This window comes from Cuculus canorus, chromosome 18 (assembly GCF_017976375.1).
Source record: "Cuculus canorus isolate bCucCan1 chromosome 18, bCucCan1.pri, whole genome shotgun sequence".
Classification (NCBI taxonomy): Eukaryota; Metazoa; Chordata; class Aves; order Cuculiformes; family Cuculidae; genus Cuculus; species Cuculus canorus.
Window position 1 is genome coordinate 11,646,955 of NC_071418.1, and position 14,065 is coordinate 11,661,019.

A 14,065-nucleotide genomic window follows, 5' to 3' on the forward strand; every position below is an offset into this window, starting at 1 on the left:
AGAGAGCGCTTTATTGTCACGGACAGAGAGCGCGACATCGCCGCCCCGCCCCCGCGACACCCCCAAAACCAGGCAGGGGGACCCCAGGCACGGGCACGGAGGTGGGGAGCCCCCTCAGACCCAGGCAGGGCAGGTACGGAGCCCCCCCGAAGCCAGGCGGGGCACCAGGTTGAAGGGCCAGCCAAAGCAAGGACGAGACCCTCTGTCCGTCCATTCGTCTGTCCGCCCGCTGCAGTCCCACTTAGGCAGCCGCCCCGCAGATCCATCCACAGAGCGGCACCCGCCAAGACTGCGCAAGGCAGGGGTCACTGTACACAACTGACCACAAGATACACACATGGCGGCGGTGGGTGCAGCCCACGGGCAGGCTGGGGCCAGGCCCCCTCCCCAACCACCATGGAACAGCACCAGGAAAAGGAGAAAGAAAACACGACACCCTTCACAGCAGGAAACCAAATGGACGAGCACCTCAGGGACAAGAGCTGTCACACTCCAGAATGCTATACATGAGAGAGGGGTCAGCGTGACGGCTCGCACGGGCAGCCAGCGGGCAGGGGACTGGGTCACCCCACGCAGGAGGGGAGACTCTGTGGACACTGCAGAAATACATCACTTGGGGTGCAACTCTTGACCGAGAACAAAACCAAAACCAGCGCGGTAGCGGAGGGAAGCAGCACTCACGAGGGGACCATGTCCCCGCCGACAGCCAGCCCAGCACCCACAGAACTCATTTAGCACACAGGTACCCATCAGTCCCTGTCCTTATCCAACACCTTTGGCCACTCGGCGCAGGCTGGGGCCGCAAGCTAGCAAGTGCAGCACAGAGCAGGATAAACGACTGTGCTACCACCTGAAGGAGGCAGTGCTGCCTCCTGTGCAGTCCTCTGCACTCACGGTCTCACTGTAAAGCGGCACAGGCTCTGGCCAGCAGCAGCGCAGCTTCCAACCTGCAGGCAGAGAAGGACCCGGCCGTTTCTGGCCACAGAGTACAACGGATGCGAGTTCACCATGGCTGCAGGATTGCCCATCATCACCTGGCTCTGTTGATGGGGCCCTCCGCACAACACAGCCTCCAGCCCTGACGCTCAGCTCCTAAACAGTTTCCCTCACAAACCCCTGGCTGCTCACCCCACAGAGCTGGGTTCCCAGCTGGGTTCAGAGCGGCTCCCTAGCCAGGTTCAGCTCTAGGAGGGACAGGGTTGGGACTGACACCCCAGGCCAGGTGGAGGTCTCTGTGTTTTGGAACACTTCACCTCTTCCAGGCATCAAGTAACCAGCTGGAGATCAAAGGCTTGAGCCCGGAGTTCTGTGCCAAGCACTGCTCAGTGCAGAGCCCATCTGGGAAATGCCTGGGAAACAGCATGTTGGACACTTCAGCTCAAATAGAAAGCCCAGGGCTGAGAGGGGGAAGCCTGGAAGCAGCGTTCTAATCCACTCTTTGTTCAGGAAGTTCACTGGGAAAAGCATCCCAAACAGCTTCTCCTTAAACCCTCTGTCAATCACAGCAAAGCCAATCTCCCTCGCAAGCAGTAAATCCCCACCAGCAACCTGCTCTGCTCCTCTCCTCTCCTGCTACATCACATCTTCCATCAGGTTTACCTGCTACTCAGCCCAGAAGACAGCAGTACTGCACAGCAAACTCTGCCTCCCTGCAACACTGGGGTTTCACTTGTGCCATCCTGGCCTGTCCTCTCCATCAGGAGACTTCCAGCAGCCAGGCGACCACTGCTCAGCATCAGTCATCACTCCTGCCTTCAACAACAGCAACGCCTTTGCCTGCGCACCAGAATCCTTTTGGAGACCCTAGAGAAATTCCAACTCAATCTCTAAGCTGAGCTTAGCAAAAATGACAGCAGCATGAAACGCTAGTAGATGGCAAAGGCAGCCACGGGCACCACCACACCACAGGCCCACACGAGAGCTCAGAGAGTGCAACACAAGTGGACACAACCGAAGCCAGCAAGATCGAGAATAAGTCACTTTTGGTACAATTGCAAAAAGATATCAAACAGGACTTGCCTCTTTTTTTTGTGTTTTTTCTAAGTTTTATAAATAAAGTCTGATAACTCTTTATAAAAACTAACCTCAGAGCCACAAACAGTTTGCGGGAGGTTCACGAGAAACTTTTAAATTATTTATTTATTAACTTTCAACTAGCAAAGTCTCCGAGAATATTTCCCCATTTATATGGCCAAATATTCTCACCCTCTCTGATAAAAAAAAGCTGACTATAAATACGCTCTCTCTCTTCTGTCTGATTTTGATTTTAAACTTAGATAATTTAATAACTCTTAAAATGAAGTTTCTCTCTTTAAATAAAAGGCTATTTAACCACATAAACTGGCTGTGTAAACCATCACACTAGAGACACTTGATACCCTCAACACATGGGAACAACTAGTGATTTTGGTCTTGTTCAGTGCAACACATTAGGCACAAAACCGGCCTGCAGTCAACACGGATCCTTCCCTCCCTCCCTTGGGGTGTCAGGCCCCATCCTGGCTCCCTCCCCATGGCTGGGGCAGAGACAGCAAGGCGCGACAGCGTCTTCCTCCCTACCACTGCCTGTCTGCATGGCTGACGCAACGACATCTGAAGAAAACCCACTGCTAGGGCACAGAGGCACACCTAGAAAGGATTAAAAAACGATTACACAGAACACCCCAACTGCAACTACAGGGACCAAAGGAAACAAAAGCAGCAGGTTCAGGCGCCTGGCAGGCAGGCGCTAAGATGCACTGCCTGGAAGAGCAATGAAATAAAGCCTTTAGAAGCGACCGAAAACGAGGGTTCTCAGCCCCCAGGAAGAAAGCCTCTCTCCGGACCTTCCCCAAGCCCTTCCGTCGCCCACGCTGCACAGACTCTCTTTGGCCAGAGAACCAAGATCTCGCAGTCTGTCCCAAGGGCACCCGAGGGCTGCGAAGCGCTGGGTCTGTCTGCACAGGAGAAGGGATGCATCACCACTGCTCATACCAATCTGAACACGACAACACAAAATTGGAGTGATCAGCAGGCCAGTCCTGGGCCAAGAAGGAGGAACCCGGACCCGTGTGGGGAGGGTTTGTGCTTTGGGGATTCCAGGCTGGTTTTGTGCCTAACTGCCCTGCACAGACAAGCTCAGGCAACACTCGCTTCACTAAGACCGGGCGTCCGTTTTGGATTTCACTATTGTGATGACACTGGTAGTGGCAACCTTGCCAGGGACGAGGGGCCCCATACTGGATGCGAGAGGACCCCGTGCTGGGGTCACGGGGCTCCGAGCCACGGTTCTGGCGAAGTTCTGGAGAGCCTCGTATTTGGAGCGGAGAGCATCGAGTTCCATTTTCATGCTGGCATTCTCAGAGGCCAGCTTCTCCACTTCTTGCTGCAGCTCTGCCTTCTGCTTTTCCAGTTCCTCCTTCTGGGTAACACGCTTGACTCTGCAGCTGGCAGCATAGCCCCGGTTCTTGAGCGTGCGCCGACGCTGCTTCAACTGGATGATCTCCTCCTTCGACAGGCCACGCAGATGCTGGTTCAGCTCCCGTACAGACATGGTCACCAGCTCCTCATCTGTCAAGCTGGTCCCATTCTCACCTGGCTCCCGCTTCACCTGGAAGAGAAGGCAGCACACTCTCATGAAAGCTGGAGTGGATGCGCCCCCTGCCCGCACCCCTTTCCTGCCCCTGCCTCTCACCTTCAAGGCCTTGTTTCCTTTGTTGGGGGTCGTCATAACACGACAGCCTTGTCAATCAGGTTCTGGAAGGGAAGGAAGGTCAAGTTAGCCCCGGGATGCAGCAAAGCCCGTGACATTCCCCATGCTGCTGCGCATCCCACTGCCCTCCCCAGGCAACATGCAACAACCACGAGACCAAGCTGGACTCACAAGTGGCAGATTCTGACACTGAGCAGAACCTGCTGCCCTTCCACAATCCTGCTCCCATGGAGACTTTGTGGCCATGCTGGGTTTTGGTTTTTTTTTTTTTTGCTTGGGGTGGGAGAAATTAAAAAAACGAGGAGGAGTCAGAATACACGGAAGCCACATTTTTAAAAATAGCCTGGCAGGCAGAGGGCTGGGTCCGGAGCACGGCTGCTCTGGGCCAGTCATGCTGACTCAGCACACCAGCACTCTGCGCCTCCTGCTCTCAGCCTCGTCCTTGTCACTGCCAAGCAGAGCAAAGCAGCCAGGCACTCCGACACGCCCTTCCAACAGGCGCTCAGGACCTTCCCAGGACAAGAGTCCGACCAGATTCCAGGTGCCCCAAGGACCCAAACCAGCACAGTTCAAGAACAGGTGGCCCTGCGCAAGGACTGCAAGGGACTGCACAACATGCCCCACTGGGCATCCTGCAGGATGGGAGAACACCACTGCTGCACTCATGACTCTCCAAACTTTTCCTGCCTCCCAGGAAAGCCAGTGCATCCAGGCTCAAGTCAAAGTTCTGCACCCTACCTTTCCCCTAGAACAGAAGGACAACCTGATGCTGCAGCATTAGGAAGTACTTGGGCACACCAGAATCCAGCACAAACCCGCTGATGCCTTCATCCTCCCCAGTTACACAACGCTGACCCCGCCATAAGCCCCTGCTGTGAGAAAGTCCCTATCAGTCCCTGGCAGTGCCAGGGCACAGGACCAGCTTCTCTCCCACTCATTTTCAGAGGCAAGGCATGCTCAAACAAAGATGAAGGGCGGCCAAAACCAGAGGGTAGACGAGCCCTCTGCTGCCATGAGAGACAGGATGTCAGAACTGGTAAGGGCAATATCTAAGCCTGTTTTTACAGCCAATAATTCCCAAGCTCCTGTTTCTGTCCCTACATACCTCCTCTCCTCCGGCTTTGGTTCAGAGTGCTGCTACCCTACCCAGTGAATGAATCCACTCCAATGCACCTCAGCCAGCCAGGAACTGCACGCCTCCTCTGGCCAGGCAGGCGCTCCTGGGCAAGTGCATTCTACAAACACCACTGTGCCCTCTGTCTCCTCACTGCCAAACAGCCAACAATGATTTGTTTGCTACTGCTTTGCTAAATGCAAGAGGCTCTGATGCAGAGTCACAGTTAAGGACCAGATGCACAAGTCAGCAAATCCGGACGGATGTTCTTCCAGCAGCTGTGGTGCAGGCTCCGCAATGCATCTACCACCTATGAGAGGTGAACAGGGTCAGCGTTCCCCAGGATGCCAGCAGAGCCATTCCCAAAGCTGTCTGCCTGTCCAGAGGCAGCCCATTAATACCCAGAGGACAACGCTCCTTCAACAAGACAGTGCCAGTGTAGAAAGAGGCGTTTGCCACCCCAGGAAGGTAGCTGCCATGAGGACAGACAGCACACAACCAACTGCTTCATAAAATCATGTCTTTCCCACACCACTGTATTTCTTCCCTCTGTTCCTACTTGGCCAACAACACAGTTGCTGAGAAAAGAGGAGAAGGAAGGCAATAGCAATAATGCTAGCCCTGCAGCACCTGGCGAGCGTGAGAATCCCAGGGCAGGTATGGCCAGTGGGACCACAGGCATTTGTTTGCTGTGCAGCACTGAAGAATTTCCAGCTGCCTGGCAAGCACTCGAGCTTCCTTCATTACAGCAGAGCAGATCTAAAACAAACATCAGGCTGGGTGCTTGAGGAGAGCTTCTGGGGCAGAGGGGAATCAGCAGGGTGCTCGCAGCCCAGACCCGGCACAGACAGAGGCCAGGACTCTGCTGGAGCAGAGATGGAGCAAGCAAGCTATGAGCAGGCAAAAGAAGGGGCTGCTCCCAGTCCCTGAAAACAGCAATTTAACTTTCCTTGAACTTTTAAGAGACAAGCATTTTTACCTGGAGGAATCCAGCCTTGCCAGGCAGCAGCATCCCACCACGGTTGTCAAAGCTGTCACACGACTGTGCCCAAAAGCACCCCGTGATCCTCTCTCCTCAGCCCCCTTCCCAAGGGTATCAAAATGAGATGCTGCCACAAAGCCCGAAGAATGGGAAGTACAACCTGGAGACGACCTGTTTCCTGGGTCCAGTTTGGAGGATCAGGGACAGAACTATTTGGCAGCCCGCAGAGAGGACACCCAGAGAACCGGCACCACAGCAGAGACCAAAGCTGGCCTAACTCTGCAGACTGCTGATTGCTCAGCTTCCGATAGCTTCCTGAAGAAAGATCATGCTGAAAAGTGCCAAACACAATGACTGCAATGAAGAAAATGCAGCCTCAACACATTTCCCCAGAGCTCAAAAGGCCTGAACTCAGCAGAAGCGCAGCCAATTCTCTCCTCGGCTCAAAGGCAGCACCGGGGAGCTGACAGCACCACGCATGATTCAACACAGGCCCCATTCTCCACATTCCTGATCGCAGAACCGTGCCACGAGCCCCGTGTAAACATGGTGACGTCACCCGTTCCAGCGCAAGCTGGCCCAGCGACAGCGCGGGCAGCAAGCGAGGCCCGTGGGTAGGGACAGGGAGGCAGGGGCTGTGCTCCACAACCAGCTCCACAGCACCGGGAGCGGAGGAGTGTGGTGTGCTGGCAGCGGCCAGGCATGCCACACGAGAAAGCTCTCTCCCGTGGGGATTCCACACTCTGTTTATCTGATTTCTTGTGAATTAGCTCACACCGCCCTCCCAGGAATAATCCAAACAAACCGACGACTCCCCCAGTTATGTCTGCAGTCAGGACGGTGCCTCCTCCACTCCCCTCCGGAGTCCCTGCTGGGCTCCCATCCAACCCAGCAATTCCTCCCTCAACTAATCTGCCCACCCAGCTGGATTTCACTCAGTTTACACAGATAAAAGAAAGAACTGGCTCTCACAGACCGATTCCAGCCTCTGGGCAGTGCCTTCCTCTACCCATACACTCAAACGCCGTGCATCCAGGGTGGCTCTGAACAGCAAGACCCCCCCCCGGCGTACACACAAACGCTCCGTGTCAGCTAGGGGTCACAGCCTGCTCTGTGATCCTCCCGAAGTGCTTCCTATCGCAGGGACAATTTGCTCAGCTCTACTATGGTGCTGAGCACCAAGCAGACCGCAGTGTGGGAGCTCAGTGGATGCGTGGACCCTACAGAGCAGGAGCTGGAACCCGGGTGACAGGGACGCATGGCCGTCCTGCTGCGGGCGAGGGAGTGCGCTGGGGGCCCGGGCCAGGCCCCTGCGTGGCTCAGCCCCTCCGACACCTTCATGGAACCACGGAATTGCTCGCTGGGTAAAGATCTTTGAGATCATCGAGTCCAACCCTACCTGACCACTGCTAAACCACATCCCTGAGCGCCTCGTCCGTCCTCAAACCCCTTTGCCTCTCGGGGGCAGAATCGAATCACCTGACACCCGGGGGGGGTGTGTTTCAGGATGGCCCCACACCGAGGGGGAAGGGCGGGGTTCAGAACCGCCCCACACCGGGGGCACAATCGCCAACACCGGAGGGAAAAATCGCGCCCAAAACCGGGGGGGGCAGAACCGCTCACCACGGGGCACCGGTGGGTCGCGGGCCCCGCCCCGGTGGCGGGCGCGGCCCCAGCGCGGCCCCCGCACCTGTTGCACCGGGCGGGGCGCGGGGACGGCGGCGGCAACCTCAGCGCCCCCCCCCTCTCCCCGCCGCCGCCCTCGGTGCCCGCGGCCGCCGGCCCCGGCCCCGCCCCGCCCTCGGGGCCCGGCCAGCTCCGGCGGGGCCGCCCCGCCCGCGCTCACCTGGTGCCGGGGCCGCGCCGGGCGGGGAGGCCGCGCTGGGAGGGACCGGGACCGCGAGAGCCGCCGCCGCCGCCGCGCACCGACGCGTCACGTGATGTTTGGGTCACGTGGCTCCATTCATGAAGCGCCCGGCGCAACCGCCCCGGGCCTTAAGGGGAACGCGCCGGGCGGGGGGGGCGGGGCCGGTACGGCCCGTCTGATCCACGCCGTTCTATCCTGTTCTACCCATCCCCTCCTACCTCACCTTATCCATCCCTTTCTAGTCTATCCATCCCACCCCATCTTATTCTATCCATCCCATCCCATCCTATACATCCCATTCTATCCTATTCTACCCATTCCACCCTATCTTATTCTACTATCCCATCCTATCCTATCCCATCCCATCTTATCTATCCACCCCTCTTATCCCATCCTATCTACCCCCTTAGGTCCTACCCATCCCCACCTTATCACATCCCATCTCATCTTATCCATGCCCTCCTATCCCACCTTATCCTACCCCACCCTATCCCATCCCATTCTACCCTACCCCCCCATACCACCTTACCTTATCCATCCCATCCTATCCATCCCCTCATATCTCATCTTGTCCTAGCCATTCCATCCCACCCTAGCTGTCCCATCTTGCCCCATCCTGAACCTAACCTGGCTGCAGGGCCCCAACAAGACCCACGGGGCTCCCTGTCCCCAGCCGGTGCCACCAGGCAGTGCCTGGCCCAAGCATCAGCGCCGGCACCTTCCTCTCCTGCCGCCCTGTGCTCCCTCAGCTGCTCCTCTCCACTACACTTATTTCTCAGCACTGCACGGCCCCCAGTTTAAGCCCAAACCACCCTCAAATCCATATTTGCAGCACAATCGCTGCGGGCAGCAGCGACCCAACCACCACTGCCAAAGGCAAGGGACAGACCCAGTTCAAGATCAGCCACAGCTCTGCTAGAGACAAGCAGTTTATTCTGTAAAGACAGGAGTAACCATCTCTCATGCCTGTAGGGTCATACCCCACTACCAGCCACAAGCCTAACACTAAAAGCGCTTTAACATCACTTGCACCTTTGGCAGCCTCTATATTGATACTGGAATGCTTTTCCCACATCACCTGCATGTCCAAGATTCCACAGTGGACAATAAGCCCAGCACTCTGCCACTACACCGTAAGGTAGAATACAGCATGACAGTCACACACCCAAACCTACAGCCCATTGCTCCTGCTGCAGCCCCGCGTAAGCAGTAGGGCAGCTTGCATGCTTTGTATAGCTCTCTTGGGACAGGACTCGGGTCTGGGAGAACAGTGGGGAGGAAAGGAAGCCACACAGGGACGCTGGCTATACAGAAACAGCAGAAAGCAATAAACACGCTCTTCTCTTTGCTGTCCTTCTGGTGCTGGGTCCCAAGACCGTGCCTGAAGGAAAGGTTAACCGCCCTAAACAACAGGCCGCAAGCCACCTTCAGTCTGATCAGAGTGCTGGTTCCTTCTGCCCTCCAAGTCTACAATCCTTGTGCACCCACCCCTCTGCTCGCTGCTACCACAACCCCGCCAGACTCCTTCCCTCCCAGACCCCGGGGTTTCAGGGGTAGAAGGAACCACTGCTTCTACAGCCCACACTTTGTTGCTGTTTCTTGGTTTCAAGAGTCAGAATCAGGAAATTCTCTACAGCAGAACAGCAAGGCTCTTCCTCCTCTGGAGTCATCTGGATGTGTTTCACCAAGTGAGTCCTTGTTGCTGGACACGCATCAGGCACTCTCAAGCCCTCTCTGAACCTCTTTTGTGTCAAGCAGGGACTGAGTTTCCTCCTGCATCTCAAGCAGGACAGGTGAGAGAGGACAAGACAGCAGCCACAAGCCAGACGAGATGACTCAAGTGTTTCCCTTTAGCACTGTGTTCTAAAGACCTGGGAATGCAACTGCACAAAGCAGCTTCAAATTTCTTTCTAGGCATTTCCCCTCTCCAGCCATTAGCAGCACAACACTTTCAAAGCAACGGTCTAGATAAAAACCAGAGACATAACTCCAGCAAAACGATGCAACATTGAGAGCTGTGGTGCTGGATTTCACCAGCCTGTGGGCTCTGCTGGGAGAAACACTGCCTGGAAGAGACAACCAGCCAACTATAACACAGCTGGATCGCACAAGCTGAAGCGGAGCAGCCACTGTCACGGTCATCAACACTGCAATCTGAGGAGGAGGCACACTCTGATGCAAGGAAAGGTGCCGAGGAAGAGCCCTGCTGCCCCACAGTAGCCCAGCATCTGGGTAGAAACCCTGCTGGAGTCTAAGGAAGCAGTGCAGAAGGAGGCTTTCTCTGGAGAAGGTTGTCCTTGACTCCAGCTCTCCTCCTGGCTGCCCCAGGAGGAGCAGTGCAAAGAGCAGGGAGAGCATCGTGGAACACAGCAATGTTGAAACATATCCATGCGTGTGTGGGAGCAGATTCTGCCCACAGGGAGCATGAAGAGACGTCAGAGACAGAGGTAAAAGCGAGCACTCTCTACCCCTCCACTTGCCAACCGCACAAGCCAGGTCAGCAACAAAAGAAGGGACTGTGAGAGCAGTTCAGTTCCCCAACCCTGACAGCGCAATGAGAAGGGGTGGCCAGCAAAGAGAGCAACAGAGCATGGTCCAAAGGTTCTCACCATCCAGCTCTCGAAATCAAGGCAAGTGGGGAATGGGGCAGAGGCACTTTGGTCCCTACCGAGAGGTGCTTCAGGACAAATCCTCTAATACAGCACACAGCACTGCACCCTTGTGGCAGCATCTGCTCTGGCTAATAAAGACAGCAACTAGAGACAAGCTCTGACAGCAAATGCAAAAGGGAGGAAAAGGGATCCAGGCCTGTTTCGAACCTTTGAGACTAAAAGGCATTCTGAGGCCTCTTAAAAAAATCGCATTAGAAACCATTTCTGCGTGGGACACCACAACCGCTGCTTAGAAGTATCCACTGCCTAGAAGTATCCAATGCTTCTGGACAAACAACGCCCTTGAAGAAGCTCTGATGGTGGCATCACCCGTACCCAACAGGGAACAGCAGTGCCAGGAGCAGTTTGCAACAACCCCACTCCAAGTAAAGATCCTCTTCTACAGCACTGCACTGCCCACGGCTGCTGCGGCCAAGAGCCAGGTATGGGGGAGACCAGCATCCAGAGGGAGCATTGATCCTTAGACAGAAATGGAAGGGCATGGAGGACACGATGTTCAGCACAACTGGATGACAGCTGTCTGGTCAGTTCTTCTTGCTGCTGTGGCTCTTATTGGTGAACAGACTGACTTTGCTGGCAGATCCCATGGATAGAGAAGGAGACTCCAGCTTCACCTTATCCAACAAAGTCTTCTTTATAGCTGCTGGTGAGATCTTCTCTTGGTCTGCTAGATGCTGCAGCTCCCTGCAACGGGATGGTGGGAGAGAAATAGATAACAAAAGGTGAAGATTGGATGGGAGGACCTCAAGTTCTGAAGGCTTTTTAAGCCTTTCTAGGTGCCCACCTTGTCCGGATGCAGGAAGCCTCTACAGCATTGATTAGGAGTGACCGAAATCCACCGCTCTCCAGGAAGTGCAGGGCATGGATGGTGGCTCCCCCAGGGGAGCAGACGTTGTCCTTCAGCTGGCCAGGATGCTGCTCAGATTCTAACAACATTTTGGCAGCGCCCTGTACCGAGTAACAGAAAACAGTTGCCAGAGCTCTGACCAAGGAACTGATTGTCTAACACTCCTGTTCTCCACCGCACAGAGCAGCACCTAACACTCACAGAGGGCAAAACCGGGCTCCAGTCCGAGAGCCATTAGCAGGCTGCCAAAACACTTGTCAGAGCTGAAAAAGCCCGCAGAGGAGTCACGGTTCCCCAGGCCTCAGCTCCCACACTACCACCAGCACCAGCAGATTGCTGTGGACACTTCCTATGGCCCCCCACTGGGAACCTGCATGCAGCCAAACTAAACCAGATTCAGGAAGAGGACTGAGATAATTTCAAACTGTGATGTGCAGAATACTCTGTACAGGGCAGGCACAGACCCAGATGTGTTCTGGAGGAGGAAATACTGACCAGCAAAGCCTGTGCTCCGAGTCGAACAGCCAGCCTGCGAGGAAGTCCCATTTTCACTCCCCCATCCGCCAGCGCATCCAGCGCAGTGAATGCCTGAGACCAGAGAGAGGAAGGTGACTGGAAGTCTCTACTCCAAGACTCGTATTCTCAGGGAGGAGAGAATTCAGGGCTCCAGGATCACATCAAGACTCCTAGCACTTACAGACTTGACAAAAGCCTTCCTCTTTTCTGCATGGGTGCCATGCCAAGCTTCACTCCCACTCGTTCCAGCTCAGGGGTGGGGAGAAAGGGAGAAATTCAGCTTCTGGGTCACACTAACTACAGGCCCACATTTTGCAACACGGACATGTGGACACTGCCACTGGCTACAGACTTCAGGCTCATCCGAGTGGTAATGGAGTTTTGTTGCTGACTCAAACTGGTTATAAACTGGACACCTGGATTACACATCCCATGGCAAATGTGAGTGACAAGAAAACAAGAAATGCCCAACTGAATCTGCAAAGCCCTTCCCAGCATGCAAAGCCCCCCGCGACCATCAGGATTTGAGGAAGCAGCACGTACATATGCGGGGCCACTGCCACTCAGCCCCGTTACAGCATCTATCAGGTCCTCTTCCACCTCAGTGCAGAAGCCTACACTGGCCATCAGCTGTTCCAGGAGCTTCCCATCCTCCACATCTGCGTAAGTCCCAGTGGCATAGACTGTAGCACCTTCCCGGACAATCACAGGGGTGTTGGTCATGCACCTGATCACTTTTGGTGTGGGGCAGAAGGTAGAGAGTTTCTTAGGGCAGAAAATTATTTGAGAAAGAAAGAAGGGGGGAGGAAAAAAAAAAAAAAAAAGAGCTTTAGTGTGTACTTGGCGAACAGGCTGCCTAGGATGGGACTCCACAGGGGAAAGAACAACACAAACAGGGGGAAAAGAGACATTCCTATATTGCAAACTCCCTGCTTTGAGTCAAAGTGGCCAAAAATTAAATGTGCGGTGTTTAGTAGTGCCAACAAATAGGATGCTGGGCAGAGCTGCTGCTCAGACCAACACGCTGACCGTCTCATCCCCACCAACTCGCGAGCCTCCAAACCAGTCTGCACAGACACTTAGCACAAAGTCTGCAGAAATCAGAGGAGATGACCCGCTCTGTTGAGAGAAAAATGGTCTGACAGCACCTCAGGGAATGAAAGAGCTGGAGTAAAGGCTCTTACAGCTCTTTCTGGCAAGGACCGCCAGGAGAGACGCACAGCACCCAACCGGAGCAGCGGGACCGGCTCAGGGACCGCGGTGCCCAGGACAAACGGGTCCCCGGTCCCCGCTGCCCCTCACCTTCTCGATGGAGCTGATGGTGACGCCGGCCGCGCAGGAGACCACGATGTGTCGGGGCTCGATGTCAGGGCCCACCTCCTCCAGGATGAAGGGGATGATGGGGGGTTTCACGGCCAGGAAGAGGACATCGCTGCTCTTCACCGTGTCCTTGTTGCTCACCGTGAAGTTGACGCCCATTTTCTGCAAGCGGGTGGGGACAAACGGGAACGCTGTCGCCCGGGGCGGCCCGCCGGGGAGCTCTGCCGCCCGCCCCCTCCCGCACTCACCCGCAGCCCGCTCACGGTGGGCAGCTCGGTGTCCGGAGAGCTCGCCGTGATCTTGTGTGCGGCCAGGACCCCTGCGAACGGTACCGCGCGTCAGCCCAGCCGGCTCGCTGCCACCCACTCGTGTCCCCCACCGCGCCCGGAGCCCACCTGCTGCCGTGAAGCCCCGGGCCAGGGCGAAGGCAAGCTGCCCGGCTCCGATGAAGCCCACGCTCATGGTGCCGCAGCGACCGAGCTCCGCCGCGCCGCCGTCCACGTGGCCGCGCGGGGAGGTGCTTCAGCGCGTCGGGGGCGGGGCTTCGGGGTACGGCGAATCAGATCGCGAGTGGGCGTGGCCGAAAGCTCTCGCCCAATCATCAATGAGAGGCGCGGGCTCCGGCGCGGCCCTCGCCAGCTATTGGTGCAACCGCCGCGGGGGGTTGCATCATTCAGCGCTGGGAGGCGCCCGGTGCCGCCAGGGGGCGCTGAGCTCCCACCGCAGCCGCGGCCCTTCTGGAAGGTTCGGGCGCTGCTGGGAATGGCGGGTCCCGGCTGGTGGGGTTGCCTTGGGGTGCTCCTGCCCTCGGACCGGCTGGAAGTCATAAGCTGCGTGCCCCAGGCCTCGCTGTTTATGATCTGAGTGAGGGGACGGAGTCCCTTCCAACCTAAGCCTTTCTAGGAACGTTGTTCTTCGGGGATCATAGAATGGTTGTGGTTGGAAGGGACCTCAAAGCCCATCCAGTTCCAACCCCTTGCGATGGCCAGGGACACCTCCCACTGTATCAGAATGCCCAAGGCCCATCCAGCCTGGCCTTGAACACCTCCAGGGATG

The 14,065-nt window shown here is 56.2% G+C and overlaps 2 protein-coding genes across 8 annotated transcripts; both read right to left on the reverse strand.

The window, feature by feature from the left end:
• Window positions 1-64: 64 nt before the first annotated feature.
• MAFG (MAF bZIP transcription factor G) lies at window positions 65-7,745 on the reverse strand. 7 transcript variants are annotated; one of them, XM_054083122.1, is made up of 4 exons: window positions 5,785-7,130; window positions 4,797-5,115; window positions 3,674-3,735; window positions 65-3,589 (listed from the first exon to the last, which is right to left on the reverse strand). In XM_054083122.1, exons 3-4 carry the CDS (start codon window positions 3,707-3,709, stop codon window positions 3,137-3,139), a joined length of 489 nt encoding a protein of 162 aa, XP_053939097.1. In that variant the 5' UTR covers window positions 3,710-3,735; window positions 4,797-5,115; window positions 5,785-7,130; the 3' UTR covers window positions 65-3,136. The 7 variants fall into 7 exon arrangements, with proteins under 7 accessions (XP_053939097.1, XP_053939099.1, XP_053939100.1 ...); XM_054083121.1 differs by lacking the exon at window positions 4,797-5,115 and adding an exon at window positions 7,187-7,204 and having other exon boundaries at window positions 66-3,589; window positions 5,785-6,102; XM_054083124.1 differs by lacking the exons at window positions 4,797-5,115; window positions 5,785-7,130 and adding an exon at window positions 7,187-7,345.
• Window positions 7,746-8,912: 1,167 nt separating this feature from the next.
• On the reverse strand, window positions 8,913-13,536 carry PYCR1 (pyrroline-5-carboxylate reductase 1). The gene is made up of 7 exons (XM_054083691.1): window positions 13,405-13,536; window positions 13,258-13,328; window positions 12,992-13,171; window positions 12,233-12,454; window positions 11,669-11,761; window positions 11,111-11,274; window positions 8,913-11,010 (listed from the first exon to the last, which is right to left on the reverse strand). The coding sequence occupies exons 1-7, from the start codon at window positions 13,469-13,471 to the stop codon at window positions 10,851-10,853; spliced, it is 957 nt and encodes a 318-aa protein (XP_053939666.1). The 5' UTR covers window positions 13,472-13,536; the 3' UTR covers window positions 8,913-10,850.
• Between the last annotated feature and the right edge of the window lie 529 nt (window positions 13,537-14,065).